Source organism: Chiroxiphia lanceolata, chromosome 14, assembly GCF_009829145.1.
Source record: "Chiroxiphia lanceolata isolate bChiLan1 chromosome 14, bChiLan1.pri, whole genome shotgun sequence".
NCBI lineage: Eukaryota > Metazoa > Chordata > Aves > Passeriformes > Pipridae > Chiroxiphia > Chiroxiphia lanceolata.
In genome coordinates, this window is record NC_045650.1 from 18,072,163 (window position 1) to 18,099,662 (window position 27,500).

A 27,500-nucleotide genomic window follows, 5' to 3' on the forward strand; every position below is an offset into this window, starting at 1 on the left:
TTGAGAAGGTGGTGAGGCAGGAGCTGGAGCAGAAGAGCTGAGGAAGCCCTTTGCGCTGGTAGGCAGTTTGGCCCTTCTGCAGGGGGGTCCTGCAGTTGGCACAGGTCATCTTGGTGAAGGTGGAGCGGGCGGCTCGCTGGGCCATCTGGGTGCGCAGGGACATGCGGGTCGAGCGCCGCGTGCGGAAAGGAACGAAATCCTCGTCGTTGGGATCATCCACCATTGCATCAGAGTCTTCGTCAGACACTGGAACTGCAAAGCAGCAGAGGAAGAGGCACAGAAATCCCTCATTAGGGACTGAGAAACTCTGCCATGAGACACATGCTGGGACTTTCTGGGTCACCTTTCTGGAGCCCCTCTACGTACTTTGTACTTGTCTGGGTGGAATGATAAAAGGACCCTTCAAAGAAATTCTGTTGGAACTGGAGATGAATCAAGAGGTCTTTAAGCAAACTGGGCTTAAGAACAATTCCTCTTTAGGAAGTCATGATATGTCAAGGTTGAGCAGAAGCCCAAAGTGTGAACTTTTATAGCAGAAAACCCTCCAAGAGCCAGCAGACCTTAAAGGAACAGCACAGGCAGGCAATAAAAGAGCAACACACAGATGCTAGGGAATAGCAGGGTGACACTCAACACCTCAGAGACTTCATGCACTTCTGCAGGAAAATCCCCAAGATCCAACCTTCCTTCAGACAGCCTGCTGCCAGAGACAAAGGAAGAAAGTTCCTGGCTGAGGAGATGGAAGATGTGTTTTCTGGGAACAACCCCTGAGTCTCATCCTATTATTTAGTGCTTGGTGTCCACAAACCACTGTAAAAATAAGACAACATTGTCTGCTTTGACCTAAGTGCCCTGAGAAAGCAAGGCAAGTACCTGAGCATGAAGACTGGTAGGATGTAAAGACCTGTCCAGTGTAGAAGGGAAGTCTGCACAGAAGCTCCAGAGTTCCCACTGTACTCACACCATGAACCACCTGTCCCCAATGGATCTGGGCCCTTCTCTCAGGCTGAAAACAGGCATTGACCGACCCCAGTTACTTACTGCTCTCAGAGGAGTTCACAGTTTCAGGCCTGGCAGTTTCTGATCTTCTGGGTCGTTCACTTCTTTTCTGTTCCTAGAAGACATTCAGAAAATATTTAGGCTAACTATCTGCTAGGAAAACCATGGATAAATATCTCAGATCATGGTGGAGTTCCAACCTCTGGGATTTGCTTTCCCAAGAGCTAGGCTGAAAACGGATAAAACTCCATGGATACCTGACCAGAGTTGGCAAGACAGAGGAGAAGGGGAAGTAGGCTTATGAGAATGACATTTCAGCTGTGGGTAGCAGGGACATGCTGAAGCCACATTACAGCACAGTGGCAGTGCACAGGGATCACTCCATCACAGGAGTCATGCAAACTCCTTCCCAGAGGGGTGATGAGGCAGCCAGTGTCCCTCACAGAGTCTGACAACAGCCAGCCACGCTCTGTGCTCCTGTACCATATATATTTGACTGCATTCTCCTCACCTTCTCAGCTGGCAGCTCACTCCCCTTCCCAGACAGGCTTTCTCCTAGAACAGAAGCACAGAAAAAGCTGTCATCTAACATCTTGCTTTTCTCCAACAGAAGACCACAGGTGTTCTCCAAACACAGTCACCATTTGGGTCAGCCCTGGCTATCAAGTACAATTCTGGTGGTGATCAGACACAGGAAAGCTCCTAAATCCACCATCTGTGGTTGGAGATCCAAACATGCAGCTTGGGAGGAGCCCTTGAGGGGGAGACCTCCCTGTGTGGGGAGGTAGGCTGGGTGGGCAGTTACCTCCAACTGCTTCTGAACCAAGACTGAGCATCTCCTGGGGATGGTCAGCCTGGGCAGAGGAACTCTGCCTATTGGAAACACCTCCTGATGACCCTCAGTTCCAGCAAAGACTCCAGTCATGAAGAGTGTGAGCTAAGCTGATGCACAGCCACAGTTTTATCAGGGAAGCTCCTGGGCTGACACAAGCACTGATAATAAGCTAAAGCCATGAAAGCCTGAGCAAGAGCTTGTATGCACCAGAGCACTATTCCCTGTATGTAAGAAGCTTTGCCCAAACCTAGACCATCAGTACCATTCACAGTCTCCATAGCAGGGGATGATGGGAAAAGCTGGAGTGCAGAAGAGACTCCAGCCTCAGCAACCTGCAGCTGGATTAGCTCCTGAGCAAAAGGGAGCCAAGTTCTGCTGAGCCAACAACTTACCTGCTGGTGCTGAGGCTTCCTGTGCTTTGAGTACACTATTTTCTTTAAGTGAGTTTTTCCCCTTATCATCCCCTCCCTCTGCCCGGTTTTCCTCCATAGGCTCAGGGGGCAAAGCTGCAGTTCTGCTGTCTGGGATCGGTTCCACCTCTGCTTCCCCTGCCAGCCCTTCCCTCTGCAGGGGTGAGCTTTTCCTTGGTGCTTTCAACTTCATCTTCTTTGTCTGTTTAAGACTGAGTTGGGGTGGGGGCATTGCTGGACTCGAGGACTGTGCTGTGGTTTCTTCCGTGGCTGGGGCACTGCTGAGGTTCCCAGAGTCAGGAATGGGTTTTCGAGGTGATTCAGGGGCCTTGTCACCAGGCAGTGCAGAAATAGCAGCAGCACCGTCTTCCTTTAGGTCCCCAGAACAATTTTTTGGTGTATCCTCCCCTTCTTTCCATGTTTCTGGAACAAGGGCTTCTCTAGAAAGGGCAGAGGAGTCTGATGGTCCATCCTCCATGTCCCGGGAAGGATGTGCCTTACATAGCTCATCCAGACCCTCAGGTTTATCCTGCTCCATCAAGTCAGCAGTTTTATCCAAGTTATCTAAGACATCAGGTTTCTCCAGCATATCCAAGACATTAGGTTTATCTAGAACACGGTCATTTGATTTATTTAGTTCGGACAGGCTGTCTGCTTTCACTAGAAGGTCCAAGTCCCCACCTGCAGTCATCTGCTTGGATTGATCCCAGCCAGGGGGCTGAAGAACTGAAGCTTCCTGGGTGGAAGCTGTTTGGGAGCCCAGGAGATCTTCACCAAACTCCATGTCAGCAGGGAGATCTCCAATAAGCGGTTTGTCAGGCAAGGACAGGGGGTCCATAGATCCTGAAAATTCACTGGAATCCATTTAGAAGATGGCAACTGGAAATGAGAGAAAAGACTTGCAAGTTAATGAAAAGCAGTCTAACACAGCACATGAACTGTCCACTGTTCTGAACATGGCTGGAGTAAGACAAGGCACAGGAATGCTGCCAGCCATAACCAGATACCAGACACCAGTAGGTCACTTCTGCTTGTGAGAGTACAAAAATCTGAAGCCAAACAGCAGCAGCAGGATGCAGTAGTCCAGTATAGCAGACTTTGGGGAACTCTACAGCCCTCATACACCTCACTAGAGCACGGCAAACAGACTTTATGCTCAGTGACACAGGGGGGTATCAGAAATTACTTGAGTACCAATTCAGGAGGCTCCACACAGTTGTTCTGTGGTGTCTGATATCTCCATCCTCGCCTTCCTCTCTATCCAAATAATCTGGTATGTCCTTTCTCTTGATCTGTTCTCATGGAGCTAACACATCTTTTAGTTTTAAAATATCTTTTCTCTTAAACCTCTCTTAAATAGAGGTAGAATAAAGCCCCGTAGCCTTAACAAGATAGAGGATGACAAGATGCATTAATTTTGCCAGAGGACAGATAAAAACAATGTTACAGTATAACTACAGCTACTGCATAGCCCCGAAACTATGTGGGCTAATATTCAGACACAGAATAATTGGAAAAGCTTAAGTTAGAACGGGGAGGAGTTCTGGAGAGTGGCAAGAAGAAAGTCTGACATTAAAAGCAGTCATAAGAAGAAGAACAAGTAGCAAGGTAGACACAAGCATGCAATGCAGAGTCAGGAAAAAAGACCAGTGTGACTTTGCAGGGTACAGACAGTGCACTTGAGCAGGAAGGTGTGGTGCAGACTGCCAGCCTCGGAGGGAAAGTTACAGCCCAGCTCCTCATGGTCGGCATTATCACAAGATAGAAAGGTCAAGGCTCTGAGATGAGACAAGTAATATTGTCTAAAAATTAATTATACCCCCACAAAGAGAGAATGGTTGACAAACCTGAAGAGAGCGAAAGGGAGTAGGAGCTGCAGTCTACAAGTGGTAAGGCAGAGTAAGACTTCAAGTAGCATCATGTCCCCAAAACAGGTTGTAGGTAGACACTACAAGAAAGGTACTAGAATCAAAAGATATGGCACCAACCTACCCCTCCCTATCAGAGCAATTCTAATTCTAAGTTTGGCACTGTTTTAAGCCCTGAACCAGAAATCCAGTATTCCTGTCAACTGGGGCATACTATGGGCATAACTCATCTATATCAATGAAGGAGGAAGCCTGAAATAATTTCACTGGTGATAGCTGTTTAATTCTTTCTTCATATCCTTTGCTCTGAAATGATAACCAAGTCTCACTCACAAATGGTTTGCTCAGAACTAAACAGGATATATTCAGACAAAGAATGTACCCAACTTCTGAACCCCACTCAAGCAGGAGTTCAGTGAAATCATACCAAACATCTGGTTTTCAAAGCCACTGCTTCCTTATTTTATCTTAAAACACAGGGAAGTTTTCTGTTTCCTGGTGGCAGACAAGCACTGTTCCCACAATCATGAACAGAAACCACAGCAAATGTAATCTTCTCAGATGCTCAGCAAGTTTCATCACTAAAGACTTTGGTGATTCTGTTTACTTTTAGTTACAAGAGGAGACAAAGCTTCTAGAATAATTCCAGAGCATTACAAGATCTAATACGTGTTTTAGGGTGGCTGACAGAAAGAAGAACAAAGTGAAATAGAAACAAAGACATCTGAAAGAAAGGTCCTAGGGATTTGAAGCAAATGAGAACCCTCCCAAGATGATAAACACATTTTTTTTCTGCTGCTCAGAATACAAACAATGCCTCCTGCTCAAAGATGTCCCCCAGACAGACAGCAGACCCTACAACGATAAGCAAAAACATGACAAGCCACCCAGACGAATGAGGAAAGTTTATTTACAGGTATACCTAACAGGGCTAACATACTCCTCAAAATCACCTCAGACACTTTGAATGAGTCTGCAATGAACCACTAAGCTGACTCTCCTACAGTATTTGCCACATTCAGCTGGCCTAGGCTTTGCTTGGTAGAAACAGATCCTGGAAACAAATCTGGAGCATAAGAAATCCATTTGGGCATTCCCTCCCAGAGGATAATGCAAGCAACAATTAATCTGTGAACTTGCCATGCAACTCCTGTTCTACAAGTAGACCAAAGGCATCTGCTTTCAGCAGTGCACATCTTAACACTGCTTTCAAGCTCCGGGCATTACAATGCAAAGACAAAACTCTGACATTAATGGTGACATCACTGACCAACAAAAATCTTAAAGAGAACAAGTATTCTGCAGATTAAGGCAACTCCAAACTATTGGTACGTGGCCCTCAGAACAGGAGAAAATGATGCTTTCCAGTTCTGTGAGTTGCTCTGAAGTCAAACTCAACCTAAAGAAATTAGAGCTGCTCAGCTGCAGCAAGGTAAGAAGCTCTACTTCTGTCTGCCCCAGGCACTCAGATTCATCTGGGCTTTCTGCTGAGCTTCACAGTGAGTTAAGCTGCAAACGGAGCGTGCACTTTTCTTCTGGTAAAGTCTTTTCTCACTTTCTACAACAGAAGCAGAACAGCTTATTGTTTTTGGCAGATGCTGAAATGATCCACCACAAGTCATCATCTTTTTTATTCCAGGACCAGCTCAGTCACTGGGATTTGCTCACTGGTCTGCTTGAAATCTTCCTCTTTTCCAGCCACATACCTGGCAGTGAGGAGAGTACACTGGAGCATGACTTGGCTAAACAAAGAGGAGGCAGTGTGCTGAAATCCTGCACGTTACAGCAGATACGACTGCTCCACTGGTCATTTGGAAACTCCTTACTTAGCACTCAGCACCTCTCTGGAGTATTCAGTGACAGATATATCCTTGGGAAGAGAACAAGTTCAAGGAGCAAAGTCCCTTGCACACCAGCCTGCAGCACAGTGCTTCCCAAGGAGCGTGCAAGAGTTTCCAAAGAAGTAATGGGATGGCTGAGAGTCCTCCCTGAGTGTGCAGGACTGGGACAGAGCACAACACTGACTGTCAAATCCAGTGACTACCAGACCTGCCCTGCCCTTTCTGCCAAAGAGGGGGCACGTGGATCTCCTCCCAGACATGGGAGCTCAGGGTGTGACATCTCTGCCAGGACACCCGAGCACACCAAGTGACTACCTGGGACTTTATTCAGCTTATTAAAGACATCAGTGGCGGTGGAACTGCACAGATCTTCAGTGTCCTCGGGTAACTGTTAGCAAGGGAACACGTGGCCTACCTACAGAAATGGGGATCTACCATCAAACATTTAATTAAAACCAGACTGTTAGAAAAAATACTGTTGCCACTCCCTCACAATGAAGTGAATATCTCAGAAGTCTTTACTGCCCACAAAAAAGGCACAGCCATGCAGTTACTGCTTTCCTCTAGTAAAGGAACAGCAACTGCTTGGGGACCTGTCCCGGACTTTTGTTCATGGATATGGATTCAGATTTTCAATCCTTTCGAAGGCTGAAGGATTTATCTTTTTCACTATTAGAGATCATGTGAAATATGAAAAGAATTAACTAATAACTACAAAAATTAAGACACTTATATTAACATTTCAGCCACTTCTTACCTATGAGCTCTGTAAGACCTGAGCAGAGCTCTTCAGGAACCCCTATGTTTTGTGCCACATTTTTGAATAAACAGTAACACTCAACCTAGTATTTCTCAAAAAGCCCCAACAGTGTCAATACAATAAATGTTTTATTCTACCAATAAAACATTAAGGAAATAATATCATGTCCTACCAGCATGGTCAACATATCTTCATTAACAATACTACTTGAGTGACAAATATGGCAAAAGCCAACTTCACTGCTGTGACTTAGCTGAGTTTATGTGGGCAGTTGACAGCTTTCTAAATTCAAGCACTGCAAACCTTTATTACAGATTGTTCAACTCATCTTAAAGCAAATGTATTTATGAAGAATTGCCATTAAACTAAGGACACTGCTGAGGACAAGGTTTCAGTCCAGTCCAAATTCTCCAGAAAGGAGCAGAAAGGATTTTGGTTTTGGAGAGGCAGCTCTCTGAGCTCTTACCCTGCAGCCCAAATTCAGCCTTCAAGAGCACAAAGCCCACTGCTGACATTCAGTACAGTGCTACTTGCACACACTACCATGTTAGACCATTACTGTCTCATTCTTGGCTACTGTCTATACTTGATAACAGTTATTGGAAGAGCTGAGATGTTTAAAATAAATTTAAAAAAAAAATCTGAACAGTAATACAAGAATCCCAGTGCTTTATCAATCAACCATGGCTCAGAAAACACCTTCCAGTAATAAACCTATTTTGTTCACTGAAAAGAAATGGGGAGACATGACCCATCTCAAAAAAAATCACAAGGTAAGAAGATCTACAGCAGAGGACCCTTTAGAGATGACAAATGCACCGTATGAGGACTCAAAAAGCTGGAAATCAAAGCTGGACAAACTCAGAAACAGATGATTAAATAACTGACCCCAGGATCTGTAAGCCCTCTGCGACTTGGAGGTTTTACAACAGCATTCAGTGACTCTCTCAAAGCCAGTTTTAGCTACTGCAGGATGTCACTGGTCAAGTCCTTCAGCCTGTGCTCTGCAGGCAGGCTCAGTGTACAGTTGTCTCATCTCCAAATGTACTATTGGTTCCTAATTAGAGTGCTCTCACCATGCCCCCTCCAGGCCAGCCTTCACGTGTGCCTGGTACTGTCTACACAATAGGAATTGGCACATGGGGAAAATAAGGACTTTCCCAGAATATCACCAGCAGCCTCAAGACTCCAGCAACTGTTTTCTAACAGTCCCACAAAGCCAGAAGGGACCAAGACCATCACTACCTTTGCCAGAGCAGGAGTACCAGCTCACATTGCAAGCCTCAAACATAGTACAGCAATCACCCAGAACCCAGAAAGCCCAAATCCTCCAGCACAGAGGAGATGGTGCTGCAGAACAGCAACCACAAGTCTCCTCAGAGGTAGGAATGACCAAATCAGATTTTGAGCTTGCATTCCAGAAACTTCACCTCAGCTTCAAGAAAGTGCAAGAAGGACAAATTTCAGAAATCTTGCAAGAATTGCCTGGAATTAGGTTTACCAGGAGACTCCCTGCCACACTTCAAACGTACCTGACAACATTCCTCAACCTCAGTGGTACTTGCCGCTAAGCCAAGACCTCCATACTAGCAGCAAACTCTAAGACAACCAACAGGACTGTGCTCATCCATCCAGAATGCCATCCTGGCAGCAGTTTGAAGCTGCTTGGATCCTCTCACATCCTCTCCTAAGACCAGGATTCCCCCAAGCACAAAGTGTCAAGGCTTTGCAACAGAGAAAGGAGTAACAATCCAGGTACACGTACAGCAGCAACGCCTGGTATCTGCAGAGCAATTCAGCTTCAAGGACCAGCTTTGTGTCTACAGCATGAATAAGCAATGTTTCTTTCAAGGCTCACCCCTAACCACATGACAACATCTGCCAAAATAGTGTTAAATGCAGGAGAAGGGGGTGAGAGCGTAAAAAAGCTTTGGCAGCACTATCTCAAGCACAACAAAAAAGGCTTGGAGGTGTACTGCATTCCTGAGCAATGTATGTTGAAACTGCCTTAGGAATATTGAGACACTGATTAAAAGAAATAAAAGACCTGGAAGTGGTAAAAAACAGATGGCCCCCAGATCTCTCTACCTGTTGCCCAAATGCTGCAGGACATAGACGACCTGACACAAAGTCCTGGCACATCACACAAGCAGCTACAGACAGCTGAGAGAGAAGCTGCAGGCACAGCAGGTGGCTCTCCAAAGGAAAATGCCACAGCCTGGCAACAGGCCATGGACTCCCTGGCCCTGGAAGTCCTCAAAACTCAACTGGACAAAGCCCTGAACAACTCAGTCTCAAGTGAGCTCTGCCATGAGCAGGAGGCCAGCTAGACTTGAGACTTCTAGAGTCCCTTACAACCCAAATCCATCTGTGATTCTGTGAATACACCTTAGTGCACAGGGAAGAGAGAGAAGACAAAAGGGCAGAGTCACCAAGAGGATGCATCTTTGAGGGCAAAACATCTGATTTTCCTTCAGTGGCCTTGCAGAGCCAACTACTGGATGCACAGTGAGAGCTGTCTCCTCTGCCCCAGATCCCTCTGCAAGGTGCCTGCCATCAAGTCCCTGGAAGGGGATCTCAGTGCTGGGAGGCTCCACCTCACGTTCAGCTGTACAAGCTGGCCCTGGCTAATGCTGTGTTGAACAGAGCAATGTCTCACCAGTCCAGAGAGTGACTCCTTTTCCTTTGAGCTGCCAAGGGCTAGGCCAGCAAAGCAGGCTCACAGTAAGTGGCCAGGAGACACCAGCAGAGCCCATGGCCAGCAGGAATGGTGAGGATAGTCTCAGACTGTTTCCTCACCTGTGCTGCCAGCAGAGGAAGCAGCTCACAAAACGCTACACTGAGACTACAACACAGTGAAGCAAGCCAGTGAAATCCTGCTAGCAGGGCCTTTGCTAAGCTAACAAATGCATTGTCACAGCTTTAGCCTATTCCATACTTCCCTTGGATTGCTTTCACCACAACCCTTCTGCATTAGAGGCTTCTGCCAGCACATCTGTGTCCATCAAGGTCGTGCATCCCAGCACCACTGACCACAAAACATCCATAAAGAAATCCCACAGGGGCTTTGCTCCCAAAATGAGGCCTGGGCTCAGCCTCGGGCCCTTGCTCTGGCTGTCAGAGCCATGGAGGAATGAGGTGCTGCTGTCATCCTCCAAAGCAAGGGCACTGGCAGTTGGGAGGCATGTAAACAGGTGTGGAGAGAAAAGGAGGCTGTGGAAATATGCACAATGGGGCTGTGAGGTTCAGGTCAGTCATTTCAGCTCTGTAGGCTGTGGATGTTCCTTTAGTAAGGCTAAGCTCACAATAACAATAGGGCTATGGTCTTATCACCAGCTTTGATCCCAGGATAGGCAGGGTTAGGTGAGAAAATGCAGATTAAAAGTTTTCTTGAGGATTGCAGCCGCAATGAAAGGGAGAGAAGTTACAGCCTAGAACAAAAGCCATGGCTGAAGCACAGCAGGAGAAGGGGAGAGCACAAATGAAGCAGCTCTCATCCTCATCAAGAGATTCCGGGAGCCATTCCCCAGCACTGTTGAAAATCCTATCTCCCACCATCACCTGACACAGGCCACGTCCAGCCTCTGCCCACACAAGCATATCTGACTGCCAGGGCCTTTTCCCATGCCAGGCACAGCCAGCCAGGCCTGCCCCCACCTCTGCAAACCACACAGGAGCTGCTTGATGCTCCCTAAGGCACCTCGTTGGCCACAGCTACGCTGCTCACATGGTGAGGCTTCAGCAAATTTGGACTTTGCCTCCCCCGGCAGCCCAAGGCAGCTTCAGCCCCACGGGGCTGCACCTTCCTCTCATGGGGCCAGATCCTCGACAGCAGCATATGGTGCCTAGGGACACACACACACCCTGAGCCTTGGAGAGGCTCCAGACCCCCCCCCCCGACACTGGGGGAAGGCTGTCAGGATGGCTGGACAGTTCACAGAGCAGCCGCTGCCTTGAGCGCCACAGACTTTGCTGCTACGTGTGGTGACAAGAGCAAAAAGGCTGCTCAGAGTCCCTGGAGACCCAGGGAGAGCCGAGCCATGGTGGGTGCCAGGGCAGAGCTTTGGGGTAGCTGATTGTTGCCACTGTTCAGCACAGCCCCCACAGCAAGGACAGGCCCCACAGGGGTGGGCACACCAGGGGCTGGGGCAGCTCCCAGGAACCACAAACCCTGGGACCAGCCTGTGCCCAGGCACAGCCAAGCCCCAGAATCCCCCAAGGGCTGCCCCCTGCACCTCCCTGTGCCCACCAGCACCGGGGCAGGGACGGGGGTCAGGCTGGAGGCTCCCCAGCCATGCCAGAGGGATGCAGAGCCCAAACCCTCCCCTAAAAGAGTCAAGGATTGCACAGGGCCCCTCCATCCCCAGGGTCTGCTCCGTACCAGAGTGGGGATGGAGGTTCATCTGGGCCCTCTCCATCCATACTGGGGGGACCCAGAGACCACCCTCACACACAGGGGCAAGGGTTGCAACTGGGGTCTCTATGGAACTGGGGTAGGGATGGGGGTCAGGTTCGTGGCCTCCCCGTTCATACCAGGGGAACTCAGAGCCCATTTGCCCACAAAATGTGCGAGGATCGCACAGGGTCTCCCACCCTGCATCGTGCACGGGGTCTGCACTGCACCGGGGTGGGGATGGGGGTCAGGCTGGGGGCTCCCCATCCATCCCAGCGGGACCCAGAGACCACCCCCGTCCACAGAGGTGAGGATCGCACTGGAGCTTCCATGGGGCCGGGGCTGCACTGGGGTGGGGGCCAAGCTGGTGGGTTCTCCACACATCCCAGGGGTAGCAGAGGCCAGACCCCTCCTAAAAGGGGCGAGGGTCGCACAGGCCCGCACCCCACCCTGTGCACAGGTCCGATCCGCACCGGGGCGGGGGTTCAGCCACGGTCTCCCCATCCACACTGGGGGGTCCCACAGGCCGGACCGCCGCCACGGCGAGGGTGGCACCTGGGTCTCCACGGGGCCGTGGCAGCACGGAGGCGGGGATGGGGGCCAGGCAGGTGTGTTCCCGCCCATCCCGGGGGGAGCAGAGCCCGGATCCCCAAACGCGCCGAGGGACCCTCAGGGCCCCCCCCGACCCCCCCCGGGACCCGCCCCAGGGCGCCCCCCAGCGGCCGACATGGGCAGGGGGTGCGCGGCGCCGGACACGCCCCCTCGCGGGCCGCAGGCCACGCCCCCTCCCGCCAGGCGCGCGCACCCCCCCACACCGCCCCCCCACCGCGGGGGAGCCCCCGCCTCCGATACCCGCGCCCCAGGCGCCAGCCCCCCTCCACCAGGCGGCCTCACCCGCGTCTCCCGGGACGCCGCCGGGACGCGCCCGCGGCCACCGCCGCTCGTACCTGACTCCCCCCGGTGCTGCGCCGCCCGCTCTACCCAGAACCCGGATTCGGGTCGCGGCCCCTTTAAATGGAGGCGCCGCTCGGAGCCCTCAACGCGCTGCAGCCCGACGGGGGGGCGGCGGCGGCGCCCCATTGGCCGCGCGGAGCGAGGGACGCGCTCCCATTGGCCGCGGCGGGGCCTGGGCTCGCGAGACTCGCTCGCGGGCGGCGGCCGCGGAAACCCGGAGCGGAATCGCGGGCGCGGGATCGGCGCCACAGCCCGGACCGCGCCGGGAAGCTGGAAAACCTGGGGCGGATCCGCACGGTGGAGCGGAGCCGAGCGGGCGGGCAGCGCGGAGCCGGGCGCGGGCGGCGTCCGCGGCCCCGGCGGGGCAGGGCGGGGTGCGGGGGAGGTCGCACGGCGGGGGGCGTGGGGTGGAACGGGGCGCCCCTGTTCCCGCCGGTGCCCGCGCGGCCACCCGCAAAGCACGGAGCGGATCGCGCGGAGCGGGTTCGCCACCCCGCTCCCCGCCCTCCCCCCCCATTAACCCTCTCGCTGCCGCCTCGCTCGGACCTGGCCCCGGTGCTGTCCCGGGTGGCCTGGCCAGGCCGCACCGCCAAGGCCTCTACCTGTGCGAGGGGGACCCGCCCGGCCGAGCCCCGGAGCCGCCACCGCCTCCCCGAAGCTGGAGCGTCTCCCCGGGGCGGTGAGTGACAGCGCGGCCGGGCGGGGCTTCCGCGGGGGCCCGGGACGCGGCACCGCCCCCGGGAGGGACCGCCCGGGCCGGCGCCCCCCGCCCTCGGCACCGCCCCCGCCCCCCGGGATCCCTCTCCCTGGACCCCGGACCCCCGCCCGTCCCCGGGGGCTCCCCTCCATCCCAGCGGGGCAGCATCTCCCCTTTGGCCGCCCCGCTCCCCGGAGGGCTCTGCCGCCCTTCCCGCCCCCGTTTCCAGCCCACGGGCACACACGGGGGTGCCGGGGCTGAGCGTGGGCCGGGACCAGGGTGCACATCGGGACACCGGGCACTCGAGGGCTGCGAGCCGCGGGCAACGCGGCTGCGGCGGAGGGGAACGGGAGGGTTTATTGTGAGGCGGTGAAATGAATCCCACCGGAGGCAGGACACGACCGCTCTCCCGGAGCCGCCGGGGCGGGGCAGGGCAGGGCAGGGCAGGGCACGGCACGATGGGACCCTCCTGCCGAGCCGAGCCGAGCCCGAGGGGGCGCCCGCGGCTGCAGCGGGCACGGGGCTGGCGGGCGCCGCGAGGAGACCGGAGCTATACCCGCCGGCTCCGCCGGGCCCCAGGGCGGTTTCTAATCGCCGGTGGTTTTTAATCGCCGTCCCCGGGGGTGCCCCGGTGCCGCTCCCGGGCGTATTGGGGGGGGGCCGCACGCGCTCCTCTCGGTGCCGCCGCTGGCCCTTTAAACGCGCGCGGCCCCCGCATCGCGCCTGCGCGCCGCGCGCGGGGCGGCTCGCGCGGCCGCTCCCTTTGTCCCCCGCTCGCCTCTCACCCGAGCTTGGCTGCCCCACCGCCCTGATTGGCGGCGCGCGCGCGCTCGCCCGGCCCGGCCAATCGCGGCCGCGCGCGGCCGCCCGGTCCCGCCCCAACCTTTGCCGCGCCAGTGAGTGACGGCGAGCGAAACCAATCAGCGGCGCGGCTTCCCAGGCGCGGCGGCCAATGGGGGTGCGGAGGAGCGGGGCGCCGCGCTAGGGTGCGCGAGTTCCGGCCGCGCGCTCTCCGCTCAGGGCCGCCGCGGTCCCGGTGCCCGCGCCCCTCCCGCTGTCTGCGCCCGGCGCCGGAGCCCGTCCCGGTGTCCGTGTCCGCGTCCCCGGCCGGTGCCGCCGCAAGGTGAGGCCGCGCGGCCGGGGGTCGGCCCTCGGGGTGGCGGTTCAGCCCCGCTCCGCCGCGGCGGTGCCGGGGCCCGGCGCGGCCTGCAAGGCCCGCCCCGCCTCTGGCACGCGGGGCCGGCGGGAGCCACCCGGCACCGAGTCTGACTGTGCGTGTCGCCCTTTAGGTGGGGAAGATGCAGGGCAACAAGGGGTTCAACATGGAGAAGCAGAACCACGCGCCGCGCAAGCAGCACCAGCAGCACCCGCCGCCGTCCATCCCGGCCAACGGGCAGCAGGCCAACAGCCAGAGTGAGTCCCGGGCCCGCCGCGGGGGCCCGCCCGGCCCCGCCACGGGTACGCGCCGAGCGGCCGCTCCGCTGCGCCGGGGAAATCCGAGCGGCCCGCGCGGCGCAACAGGTCCCGGCAGGAACAAAAGGGACGCGGCTTTTCGCCTTAAAACAATAAAAACTCAGTTCTTCGGGCAGGCTGCGGCGCCGCCTGCGACAGCGGCGTTTTCCCTTGGTGGAAGCTTTGTTTGAGTTGCTCCTGGGTTGCGTGTGTGAGGTTTTTAATTGGTTTTGCTCAGTGCGCTCAAAGATACACGCAGCTCCCCTGTGTTTGACGGGGATTCGCTCGCTAAGTTTCTCGTGTTCCCAACACTGGGATAGAGAGTTTTGGGACGTAGAAACTGTGATATAGAGGTTCCTTCTTTGTCTCAGAGTCTCGAGAAAAGCCCGCTTAGAATTTGGAAGTCACCGCGGTTTTTTTTAACAGTGTTCCTGTTAAAAATCTTGCAAATACAACGCGGTCTGGTTTTTGTTGTCTGGTTCCTGTTTTGGTTTTTTTTTTCCCCCGACCATAACAGATGGCTTCTCAGTTCTGGTTTCCTTAAGAAACTAGAAACTTTGGAAACTAGGTTACTGGAGGAAATGACAGGATCACTAGAGAAATTAATTTGCTTTTTGCTAAGATTGTGTTGCAGGCATCCTTAAGACTAATTTATTTTTTTATATATGGGAGGAGCCAGGAGATACCCAGCTTTACTTGATATTTCCGCGTGCTAGGGCCAGTTGACATTGATGGAAGCCCTTGTTCTCCTCCCGAGGGTTTCCGGGTTTTCTCACTCGGTCTGGGCTGTAGCTCTGCCCCTCGGGATGCGGCGGGAGGGGGAGTGCTTGTGAGCTGAGACAGGATGCTTTTGAACTGATCTGACTGGATAGTTTGGAACTACGGCAGCGTGGCATTGCCGTTAGCATTTTCAGGAGAAAAAGTGCTTTACTTACATTAGGTGTGTTTTTTGGTGTTTTTTTTTCAAGTCTGGACACTCTGGCTGTTCAAAACAAAAACGTGTAGAAGTCACCTGTGTGCTTTTTTGTGATTCGTCTGAGTGGAGTTTTTGTGTCAAAATCCCCCGTGTTTTCATTAGGGGGTCCTGTTGAACAGGCTCTTTGTTGGTTCCCCGATAATAATAGACAAGGGTGGCCACACAGTCTTTTCCAGTCAGGTTGAAATAATACAACACAGCTGTGTTGGGGAATTCCCACAGGGATCAGCTTGTAGTGAGTGACTGTATCTCCTTTGCATGGATCTGCTTAAGGCAGAGCAGTGTAACTCCGTTCCAAGTCCCTCCTGTTGTATCCACAGGCCTTGCAATTGATCCCCAAATACTTGTGATAATGCTGTGAACAAGTTCACAAGGCAAAACATTTCACTTGTGCACCTTTGCTGTGTGAAGTAGATAACTTATTCTCACTTCTCTAGGTATACTCTGATTTTTTTGTGCCCACTCTTATGAAAGGGTTGTCCTTGCAGTGTCTTGCATGCATTGTCTTTGCATGGATAGTCTTTCCTAGTTAGTGCCCTGTTTTGTAGCCTGAATAAAGCCATTTGTGTTCATATTTTATTTCCTGTGTGTGGCCATGAACTGTGTCCTCTGCAAGGCAAAGGAATTGCTTTCTGTGCATTGCAGTCCTGTGTGGTGAAGTTCCATCTGCCTTTAGGAGAATGAGACACAGGAAGATAAAAGTGATGCTAAATGCACCCCTGTGTCTGGGACATAGCAGAGCTTTCAGGGTCATGCTGGGCTCTTGCTGAATTAAGGGTAAAGATTGTATATGCATGTGGGGATTTGAGAATGTTCCTATTTGTGTTGATTACTTTTGGATATCTCAGAAAACATTTTAAAGTTGGGCTCGATCTTAGAGGTCTTTTCCAACCCTAATAATAATTAATTTGTAATTTTTCTGAGGTCTCACTTGTATGGCTGGTTTTTGGGATGGTTTGGGTTTGGGTTGGGGTTTTTTTCCACTATTTTCACCATTCCAGCCTTCTCTTCAGCTTGGAACCCCATACTCTGGAACCCAAATCCCATCTCATAGAATGACAGCTACTTGAAATATTATCTGTTTAGACAAAATTTCCTCTAGTTTTCATATTTTTCTGGACATTTGGAGTAGTTTTGTTTTGGGGTATTTTTGAGTAAAAATCTGGCTGCTGGCCAAACTGTGGCTCTTTTGTAATTACTCAGGTTCTAATAGCAGTCCAATTCTAATCACTGCGTTGTGACTACACTTGATTTTGTTTTGTCCCAGTTACCTTGACCACATCTCCAAAAGTTTGAGTGAAATATCTCATGCTATTTCAAGCTGCAGTGTTGGTGTTTTTTCCAGTTCTAGACTGTCATTCACTGCTGTCAGTGAGCACTGAGGTTCAAGGATGTGTTTTCTTTAAAGAAAACTGTGGGGCCGTTCTGAAATAAACCCCCCTGGTTGCTGTAGAGATGGCTGGAGAGGTTTAAGAGCGAAGTGGATGGGTGGTGTTACCTGTATTGTCCTGTGTCTCTGTGGTCACTGTGATGAAACCTAATAAAATTTATCCCCCCAACTGTAGAGCAGCTGTGTACCTTATTCCCCTCAGATGAAGGCCTGACTATTGACCTGAAGAATTTCCGGAAACCTGGGGAAAAGACCTTCACCCAAAGAAGCCGCCTATTTGTGGGGAATCTGCCCCCAGATATTACAGAGGAAGAGATGAGAAAGTTGTTTGAGAAGTATGGCAAGGCAGGGGAAGTCTTCATACACAAGGACAAAGGCTTTGGTTTTATCAGGCTGGTGAGTGACTTCTACCTTGGAGTTGTTGTTGTGGCAATGGCTCACACTGGAGCAGTGTGGCTAATTGAAAGTAGTAGATGTTCAGTTATCTTGTTAATTAAGCCTGCTGTTGATCTTAGTAACCTGGAATATGGGATTAGCTTCTACAAGTGGTTTGCCCAGAGCTTGTTATGAGAAGTGTGAATTTTGGGCAGCTTGTGGCAGGACTTGTGAGTTATTTGATACAGTTGTTCTGGAATCATCTGGTAGAAAGCAGAAACAAACCCATATGAGCATGATGCTATCATAGACAAAGTGAACTTCCATTTTCTGGAAGAGTGTGAATATGGACATAGTTTGTCATGCAGTATTCCTGGAGTGATTAATGCTCTTGAGGGAAGGGATCTCCGGACGATCACGCTGAAGTGTGTCTAGGAGGGAGGTGGCTACCAGCATAGAGGAGTGGTTCTCAGTTTTCAGTGGCTCATGCACCACCTTCCTGAAAGCCCCAGGGTGAGTGGATGGAGCATGAGGGTCCCATGCCAAAGTCTGGGGCACTTTGCTGTAGTGCAGCTGCTTGGTAGTGACTTAAGTGAGTGGAAAGGTGTAAAACTGGCATAGGAGGGCTTCATGGATTGTCATACAGTCAGCAGTTCCTTATCAGACTTTGCTGATAGTTGAATCTTGATTATTTTTTAAAATGTATTTGTTTAAAAAAAGCATGCTTTGTAGCCTCGGTATAATTATTTGTGATAGATAATGATAATTTAATTGTTTGCTTAGTTCATACTGGCTGTTGGACTAAAGGTATGTCTTTATGTTTCTTCCCCCCCAAAGTCAGCCAGAGTCAGTGATGATAGCTCTGGTTTGTTGGGACGCTTCTTATCGTGCTGCGGGAGGATCATTTGTTCCTCTCAGAAGTACTTGTTCCGCAGAAATCAGCTTGTGTTGTGACTGTGACCCACTGATTCTGTGCCACTTTGGGAGTTTTAATGCTGACTGTTTTTATCCCCAGGAAACTCGCACTCTGGCAGAGATTGCCAAGGTGGAACTAGACAACATGCCTCTCCGTGGGAAGCAGCTCAGAGTGCGCTTTGCGTGCCACAGTGCATCGCTGACAGTCAGGAACCTGCCCCAGTTTGTGTCCAATGAGCTCCTGGAGGAAGCCTTCTCAGTGTTTGGCCAGGTGGAAAGGGCTGTGGTTATTGTGGATGACAGAGGACGATCCTCTGGGAAAGGCATTGTGGAGTTCTCAGGGAAGCCTGCTGCTAGGAAAGCCCTGGATAGATGTAGTGATGGGTCTTTCCTGCTGACTACGTAAGTGTGGGGGGCGAGAGGGGCTCTACTGGCATGTGTGCACGTTGGGTGGCAGGGGGTTGTGAGTGGTGTTTCCTTGCACCACAGTGGGACAGATGGGGCACGAGGTGATTGGCCTGGGGAGAACTTTATGTAGCTTTGTTCCAGTAAGAGACAGTCTGTGCTGAAACTCAGGTCTGAGAACTTTCTTCTGGGAAGCTGCTGGTGGGGTAAGTGCATAAAACTTCCCAATAAAGTCTTTCTCCATAAAAAAACCTTCTTAGGGCAATTAAAGCAGCCTTTAAGAAGCAGGAGCTATTTCAGAGGCCGTCCATGTCATTTGTTTGGAAACAAAGCTGAAGTGTGTTAATTGTACACTGTGGGTCGCTCTGGGATGGGGCTCCACTTGGCAGTGTGCACTGCTGGGGTGGAATGCCACTGTGGGTATGGGATCTGTTGGAGAAACTGCTCAGATGGGACTGTTTGAAGTTTTCACCATTTGTTTTGCCCGTGCTTGAAATGTAATAAGGCAGCAAAGCATGTTCTTGCATAGTTATGTGAACTTCCTCAAGCAAATGACCAATTCTAGTTGCATTCCACAGAGCACTCAGTTTACTTCTCTAACTGTTAAGAGGGAGCCATTTCTGATCTCTTGGAAATAAAAATTATTTTGTATGTATGCTCCTAGAATTTCTGACTAGAATACTTCCCGAAATGGGGCTATATTGCTAATTTTGAAAGTAATTCTTCTCACTTCTTGGGGATCTGCAGTGGCACAGCTGTGCACAGGAACACTCAGTTTCAAAAAGCAGGTTTGGTTTATTTCTTTAATACCTGTTTTTCTCTCTGAGACTCTTCAAGGCTGACCAGCATAGTGTGTAGTGCTCTACAGGAGGATTATTGTTAGAGAGCTTTTGCTGATTCAGAAGTCTGTATCCTGGAAGAACCATGAAAAGAGATTTTTAAAAGTGATCATGCAAAACTAATCACTACCAGAGTATAACTGAGGGTAACATTCAATCTTTTTATAGCTATCAGTGCATTAGGGTCTGATATCTAGGACCAAAAAGCAGTCTGTTGTTTATTTCTAGTTATGGTTTGGTTTTGATTAAATTTGTTCTGGTTTATCCTAGTTCAAGGCAGTAACAGTAGATAAACTGTTGGAAATTGGTTCATGTTGGAAAATAAGACTGTTAATAGTGGAATATGTCACGTCAAAGTGAAAAGCTATATTATGGATCTTTAGCTGAAGAGAGGGATTTTAACCTCCTATATCCTGCCTTCCTGCTGGAGCCTGGAAACCCCATGTTACTTGGCATAGCAGGATCATTTCTCTTCCATCTCCCCAGCTCTGTCATATGGGGCTGAGGATGAGCAGTGTCAGCCCTGTGGTGGGAGCTAATTCAGAGCCTGGGGACACTTCCATGCAGAAGCCAGAAAGACAGAAGCACATGTGCAGTTCTCTTGCGAAGTGCACCAGTGGATTCCTTGGGGGTGGGAATTCAGGCAGGGCCCAGTGGACTCTCAGAGCACTGTTGCTTGGCAACTGCCTGGTGGTCTCACCAGGAGAGTGTGACTGCATGGTACAGCCTGCAGTCTCCAGGGAGAGTGGTGTAGTTGCTCTTTGCTTTAGATAGCCATAAACAGGCACTGATGGACTTGTGTGGCCCGTGGTTGGCCATGTAGCAAGGGAGAAAAAGCAGATGTTGGAGTCTACAGGACATCATGCTGAGTAGATCCTGCTGGAGGATGTCAGGTTCTAGTTTAGCTGTTAATTTCAACCACTAACTGCAGATATTCTTTCAGTACAATTTTGATTTGGATTCAACAAGAATTTACAGTTCAACAAGATTAAAGGTTCTGTTCCTGTTCTAGAACAAAAGAAAGGTGTTCAGAGTAATTTCTGATTTCACTTTGATTGAGATCCCCAGCTGCCCTGGATTTCTTTGAGCAGTAGTAAAAGCAGTATAGGTTCAGACACAGTACACATACTTTCCAAAACTGCAAGCTCATTCTTGAATTTTCTTGAAAGCACCTCATCTTTTCTTTACAGATTCCCTCGGCCTGTCACTGTGGAGCCCATGGATCAGTATGATGATGAAGAGGGACTACCAGAGAAACTAGTCATCAAAAACCAGCAATATCACAAGTATGTGCCTGGCTTGCAACAGGAGATATGTCTGCCTGTGGACTAGTGCCTCAATCTGAGAAGGGTGGCTCATCAGTGCTCATGAGGTCCTCCTTTTTTTCTGTAGATGTGGCTTTGGAAAGAGAATTGCATACACTGTTCTCTTGGTTGGCTGAAAGAAAGCACACACTGGTGTGTGAATCCACACTGCTGGATAAGACTGGCAGTTTCCACACACTTTGCATAAGTCCTTTTCAGTTGTTGGAATAAAAAGTTAAGTCAATTTGAGATAACACAGATGACATGAGGTTCCCGGGCAAGTATTACAGAAAGCCTGTATAGGAAACAGATTTGAACCCACATTAGAAATTTAAGGATTTATGTGAATAGCATTAGGAGATTGTAGAGCTATCCAGGTGTAAGACCACAGTCTTTGAAGACTTCCCAGTATAAGTAGGAATCTTGTGATCTGAGCAGTTGACATTAGAAAACCATGTGATCTCATGAATTTTTCAAGTAAGGAAAGTGAGAGTTTCAGGAACTGGGAGGCTGTATTAGGAATAGTCATGTGCTGCAGGTGCAGGGGCTGCAGATACTGCAGAAATAAACATGCACCTTTGGGCAGTGTTTGTTTCTGGAGTGGATGTGTCCATTAGATGTGCAGCAGGAGCAAAGGCTGTTGCTTTCAAGAGTATTTCTGAATCTCTTTACCCGGAATCCCTTGGTGTCTTATGAAAGCAGTGTCATTACTTGTTATGGAGGAGGACAGTTTCCATGCAGGAGGATTCTGCCCAAGTTCCTCCTTTCAGTGGCTCCCAAGGAGCAGACAAGCTGCTGTCTCAGCCGTAGCTGACCATTAAAAGGAGCTGCTGTGGCATTTGACGCACAAATATGTCTTTCCTGAAGCGTTCACTAGCTCCTCATTGTTTGACAGGGAGCGTGAGCAGCCTCCTCGGTTCGCACAGCCTGGCAGCTTTGAATATGAATATGCCATGCGTTGGAAGGCTCTAATAGAAATGGAGAAGCAGCAGCAGGAACAAGTAGATCGCAACATCAAGGAAGCTCGGGAGAAGCTGGAAATGGAAATGGAAGCAGCTCGCCACGAGCACCAAGTCATGCTCATGCGGCAAGGTACCGGTCAGAGATGAACACAGGGGACAGGGCCCTGCACCATCCAGGGGTGGGTAGCTCAGCACACTGGCCAGAGCCCGCTGAAGGTGAGCTGTGGGGTAGCTGCTTGTCCTGTAACCAAGCATAGTAGCAGCAAATGAATGGAATCATAGAATTGCTGAGGTGGAAAAGATCATCAAGTCCAACTGTTAACCTCCTTTCATGTAGGGGTAGAGCAGCAAGGTCTCCACAAGCCTTCTTTTCTTCAGGCTAAACACCCCCAGCTCCCTCGGCTGCTCCTCGTCTCACTCATGGCCCAGCTCTGTTTCCCTTCTCTGGACATGCTCCAGCCCCTCAATGTCTTTCTTGCAGTGAGAACTGGACACAAGATTTGAGATGTGGCCTCACCAGTGCCCAGTACAGGGGACAGTCACTGCCCTGGTCCTGCTGGCACACTATTGCTGGTACAGGCCAGGGTGCCATTGGCCTTCTCACCCACCTGGGCACACACTGGCTCATATTCAGGGACTGTTGCCCAGGTCCTTTCCTGCTAGGCAGCTTTCCAGCCACTCTACCCCCAGCCTGGAGCACTTCATGGAGTGGCTGTGACCTAAGTACAGGACCTGGCACTGAGCCTTGTTGAACCTAACGTGAGAGATGTCACTGTATTGATGGAAACTGTTACCTTATTCCCTTGTGTGTTATGGTTCTAGTTCAGGAATTGATGAGGTGGCATGGGAGATGAGTTGATTTTGTTTTTTACTGTCACACAGATTTAATGAGACGCCAGGAAGAGCTGAGGAGAATGGAGGAATTGCATAACCAAGAAGTACAAAAACGTAAACAGTTGGAACTCAGGTAAGGGGGCAGGTTATGAAATGCTGTGAATCCATAGTGGAATGAAACGCCTCTTCAGTGCACTTAATTGTTCCCTGTGACAATTTAATTAGTACCTAAAGTGTGGCTGTTACTTTAGGCCTTTTTGTTCGTAGGGAGAGTGTACAGTTGGTTTGAGATGGAAGAGTTAGAAGTTTCTTGCATTGATTATAGTATTTGCTTCTTTACAGTTCTGTGTCTAAGTAAAGCTCCTTTACTGAAGCAGGTAGAAAATTCAGAATCTGTGCAGTGATTTGGTGGCTTCTGTGCTGCAGGTTGGGAAATCCCATTCCAGCATCTGTATTTTCATTTGAGGATTAACTTAGTCTTGGAGATTTCTTTCTCCATTGCAGCACTTCCTTGTCTCAGGGTCATTTTGAGAAGCTCCAGGAAGATTACCAGGCTACTTGTGTAATAGAAGGGGCTTGAGAACTGTCTTGCTTGTATGATATTGCATGTAGTCAGCGTGCATTTGGGAGCTGCTGTGTGCATAGAACCATAGAATCATTTAGGTTGGAAAAGACTTCTAAGATCATTGAGTCCAATTAAATCTAACACTGCAAAGGCCACCACTAAACCATGTCCCAAAGTGCCACATCTACACATCTTTTAAATCCCTCCAGGGGTGGTGACTCCACCACTTTCTGGGCAGCCTGTTCCGATGTTTTGTAACCCTTTTAGTGAAGAAATTTTCCCTGATACCAGTCTAAATTTTCCCTGCTGCAACTTGGGGCCATTTCCACTCACCCTGTCACTTGTTACCTGGGAGAAGAGACCGACCCCCACCTGGCTCCACCACCCTCCTTTCAGGGAATTGTAGAGAGTGAGAAGGTCCCCCCCTGAGCCTCCTTTTCTCCAGGCTAAATATCCCCAGATCCTTCAGCTGCTTCTCAGGACACACACACACACACAGGTGTGCTCATGTTGTATTTTATAATGAGCTCCTTAAAGTGGAAGTGTCTCCATGCACAAAAACATTTGTTTTCGTCATGAGATACCTCATATTTTACAGCATCAGCAAAATAATGTTCTTAAAGTTCTAAGTTTCCAATCAAGATCCATGAGGCAGCACTGCAACACAGTGATGCAGGTGGTTGGTGTGTGCTGTGCTGAGCATCCTTGGACCTTTTTTCCAGGCAAGAGGAGGAACGCAGGCGCCGTGAGGAGGAAATGAGAAGGCAGCAAGAAGAGATGATGAGACGCCAGCAGGAAGGCTTCAAAGGGAACTTTGCCGACGCGGTAGGAGTGCTTCTACCTTTCCATTACATCTGTACACTGACACTAGATTTTTGCCCTTTCTGTGAATTCTTGACTTGGTTGGAGGACTGTACATCTGCAGTGCATTCTACCCTAAATTATTGGCTCCCTCCAGTCTTAATGCAGTTTAGCCTGGAAAGTATAAATACCCCAGTTCTGTCCCACCACTGTTCATGTAGGACCCTCACTAGCTGTTGTGCTGCTGAGAAAAATACATGCTACCTCATTTTATTCTAACAGTAAACATGTACTATCCTGAGGTACTGCAGCAGTATCCTGTTATGATTCTACACCTGGCTATATCCCTAGCCTGCAGTCTCAGTCATGCTTAGGTGAAATGATCCCAACCTGAGGCACTGCTGCAGGCAGTTGCCTGTACTTAAAAGTCAATCGGTCCAGTATTTTCTTATAATGTAACATGTGTAATAACCTGCCTTTTAGTAACAGTATCTCCAGATCTGTGAAAAGAACTGTCTTGCAATTTGTTTCCAGTCCCAGCCCCTGTGTATTGTGGGAACAGCTGTAGTGCTGTCCAGATGGTGTAACAGCACCAATGCAGCTGGAGAGCAAGTGTTTATGGATACTAGTGAAAAATTGTCCCCTAGGCAAAATAACTAAATATATGTCAAACCAAAAGGTTCAAAACCACGTGACTGACCCAAACATGGGAATATTATCCCTGTGTAGCAGAAGTCCTGATTCCTCCAAATAATAGTGTCCTCATATGATAAATAGTGGCACTGAGACTACTGCTAAAGTGAAATCTGTCTTCAGTTACCACTGTGGAAAAAGTAGTGTTCCTCACTTCAGTGAGGGGTGCTCCCAGTTTTGTGGTGAAAGATACCTGTGATACGTGTTCCTGACACGCAGTTAATCAAAAAGAAATTGAACTCACTAACTGGTGTTTTAATGCAAGTGACCCAGTACTGTGTCTTTATGTAAGCTTACATTCCTTTCAACAGGAAAAGCTTCTTAGCTACACTGAGGGAGTAGCAAAACTAATTCTGTGTAATGTGTTACTGCTGCTCACAGATCTTTCCGTGCAGATGTCAAGATACCTTTGGTAAAATCTGCATGTGCAGCTTTGCTGCTGGATGTTTTGCCATGATTGTTAAAAGCAGCCTTTCAGAATGAGATATTTTAAATAAGACCTTTTCATTCAGCAGTTATCGTGTGAAAGTAGCTCATATCTTCCTTTGAAATTTATCCTGGCAATGACTTTTCTATACATTTTTCAGTAGTAAATCCCCAGAACCCATTGAATTTGTATAATTACATTTTTTTTGAAAACCTGATTATCAGCTGAAATGAGTGTCTGTCTTTCCAGAGGGAGCCACCAGACATGCGAATGGGACAGATGGGTATGGGAGGTAAGAGTATTCTTTGTTCTTGTCCACGTTCCTTTCCTTTATTACAAAATCTGTACCTTTTTTTTTAAGTGATCTCATTTTATCGGCTTCTTATTTAGAAATTCAGTCAAAGTAATCTCCCAGTCTAGTGACAGGAAGTGTTCATGTGACAGGAAACAGAACATACTGTAAAGCAAGATCAGTTTGTCTTGACCTACTGGTGCAAAGCTGGTTGATAGACTGGGACTCTGTCCCTGCATGTAGCACCGCAGGGAGCTTACAGGGTGTTGGAGTGATGAGCAGACCCCAGTCACTGTATCTGCCAGGGCTATTCCTCAGTTTTCTTTTCCAGGTACCATTGGCATGAACAATAGAGGAGCCATGGGTGGTACCAATGTCCCAGCTCCTGCACCTCCTGCGACTGGTCCTGGAGCCATGATACCTGATGGAGCCATGGGAATGGTAATGTATCTCCATCTGCTTTTTGTGCACACCTTTTAAATGCAAACTGTGTTTCCAATGTTAAGCATATTGCTGCCAGAGTTGAAGCTTCTTTATCTTGCTTAGGCCGTTGCTTAACTCCTACTGAAATCTTCAGAAGTTAATCTTGCCTTGATACTTGTTGGTAATTTTCAGGAGATTGGGCCAAGTCTAAAAACTACATATTTTACTTCCAGGATAGCTAGTGCTAAAATGCTTGTTAGATCTTAGCAATAATTTATGGGTATTTTTCAGAACACATAAATTTTTATATTTGATTTAGTTTTAAACTTCACTGCAGAGCTTTACAATAGGCTGAGGCTTTTGTGGCCTCTGTCATACAGAGGATTGACCCTCCCACAGTGCCAGCACTTCCAGTCGCCAGCAGAAACAGCAGCAGCAATAGTAAAGTTTGTCCTGAAAGTTCACCCTCTAGTAAACAGTTTTCCCGCAAACCTTCATGCTCAGACTTCTTGCTGTGTCGTGACTGCTGTGGCACAGCAAATTTTTTGTCATAAAGAACAGTTTTATTTGGCAATAAGCCTTTGTACTTAAGTAGTAGGGACAGCGAAGTGGTTGAGGTTAAGGGAATGTGTACCACACAAGGAAATTAAGGAGGGAAGGTGAAGCCAGGAATGAAAAGGGAAGGTGAGTTCAGAAGGCTCACCTGCTCCACAGCAGGACACGGGTCTGTGAGGTGGTGCAGACCATCCCAGTGTGCCTGACTACAGGTTGTGTGGGAAAAGGGACTTTGTTCTGCAGTGGTCTTGTCAGTCCAGTTTGGGGACTATGGGGATGCTTTTGGTGTGGTAAAGGTTTGTATGGTGGAATTTGAATCAACTCAAATGGCTTTTAACTGCCCTTTGTTGTTCTTTGTTTTCCTTCCTGCATCCTCTTCACTCGTCCTCCTCACAAGACTCCACCACCACCTCCAGACCGCTTCGGCCAGGGCGGAGCCATGGAAGGCCTGGGAGCCATGGGAGGGAACCCTCCTGCCTTCAACAGAGGGAACCCAGGGGGGGATTTTGGCCCCAACAAGCGCCGCAGATACTAACAGGATTCAGCTATCCCCTGTACACACCCCAAAGAGAAAGACATCTTGGCAGGCTACACAGGGTTCAACCTGGGGGGACAGGAGGGGAACAGATTTTAAAAATAGCTAATTAGGGCCTGTTCTGGTAAAGCCACTCTAGGACAAGGGGAGTGCAGTCTGACTGGTAAAGGTTTTAGATGATTTCATGTGGTGCATTCCTAATTTTAAAGTGAAAAAAGGATTCTGGGAGGCTGCCGTGGTTGTTCAGTAACGGTGAAATCTGGCAAGGACCCTAATGCCTTGACCATTCCGGGTTTCCTATTTGCAGCTGAAATCATGAGACTGAATTAAATAAAATTTCCGTATGTCTTGGCATTTTTTTAGAGTAGTGAACCTTGCTTAAGAGCACAGGGAAGTCTCTGGAGAACTAGGGCAGCATTTGGGTACTTTGCAGCTCCCATGATTTTGTAAATTTATATAGCTCCAAATGATCCGTCATGTAGTTAATTGGGGGAGACTTTATGTTTGTTTTTTTTCTTTTTTTTTTTTTTTCCTCCTAACTTGTTAGTTACTCTTTTTATCTGGACCATTTGTTTCTTTAAAGTAGTTGACAGTTGTGCAGCCTGAATGGCTGAGAGGTTCTTGTTGGGATGGATTTTTTTGATAAGGTGTTGTATCTCTTTATTTTTACTGGTAGTCAAGTACAATCTATTGGATAAAGATACTGTATCTCATGCTGAAGATTTAACTGAAACAAATGTTTGTATAATCCTAACCTTGCCTGTCTTTTGTGTAGAAGTACTACAAGATTTTTCATTTAGTGTAAACTGTTTGAACACAAACTGTAATTGTCCCACTAAAAAAAGTTCGAGTTTGTCTGAGGAATGTTACAGGAATGCATTATTAAAGTGGATTTTAAGCCTTTTTTATCTTGTGTGTTGCCTCTTCTGTTTTTTAATACAAATATGTACGTGTGGATTCAGATTATGGTGCAAAAGTTGTTCTTGCATAGCTCTGTAAC

At 49.5% G+C, this 27,500-nt stretch overlaps 2 protein-coding genes across 6 annotated transcripts in view; one reads left to right on the forward strand and one right to left on the reverse strand.

The window, feature by feature from the left end:
* ZMYM3 (zinc finger MYM-type containing 3) overlaps nt 1-12,154 on the reverse strand; it is a 31,839-nt gene extending 19,685 nt beyond the window's left edge. The window contains 5 exon segments of the mRNA XM_032702494.1: nt 2-252; nt 1,042-1,114; nt 1,511-1,554; nt 2,227-3,123; nt 12,054-12,154. Coding sequence (XP_032558385.1) covers nt 2-252; nt 1,042-1,114; nt 1,511-1,554; nt 2,227-3,109 — 1,251 coding nt within the window. The 5' untranslated portion in view covers nt 3,110-3,123; nt 12,054-12,154.
* A 522-nt stretch (nt 12,155-12,676) lies between these two features.
* Nucleotides 12,677-27,408, forward strand: NONO (non-POU domain containing octamer binding). Of its 5 annotated transcripts, none has more exons than XM_032702500.1 (11): nt 12,677-12,739; nt 14,047-14,170; nt 16,751-16,971; nt 17,966-18,267; nt 20,300-20,395; nt 21,309-21,505; nt 22,258-22,342; nt 23,497-23,599; nt 24,945-24,987; nt 25,319-25,428; nt 26,363-27,406. In XM_032702500.1, exons 2-11 carry the CDS (start codon nt 14,056-14,058, stop codon nt 26,498-26,500), a joined length of 1,410 nt encoding a protein of 469 aa, XP_032558391.1. In that variant the 5' UTR covers nt 12,677-12,739; nt 14,047-14,055; the 3' UTR covers nt 26,501-27,406. The 5 variants fall into 5 exon arrangements, with proteins under 5 accessions (XP_032558391.1, XP_032558392.1, XP_032558388.1 ...); XM_032702501.1 differs by lacking the exon at nt 12,677-12,739 and adding an exon at nt 13,728-13,880 and having other exon boundaries at nt 16,778-16,971; nt 26,363-27,065; XM_032702497.1 differs by lacking the exon at nt 12,677-12,739 and adding an exon at nt 13,746-13,880 and having other exon boundaries at nt 14,047-14,215; nt 16,778-16,971; nt 26,363-27,065.
* Nucleotides 27,409-27,500: the final 92 nt, after the last annotated feature.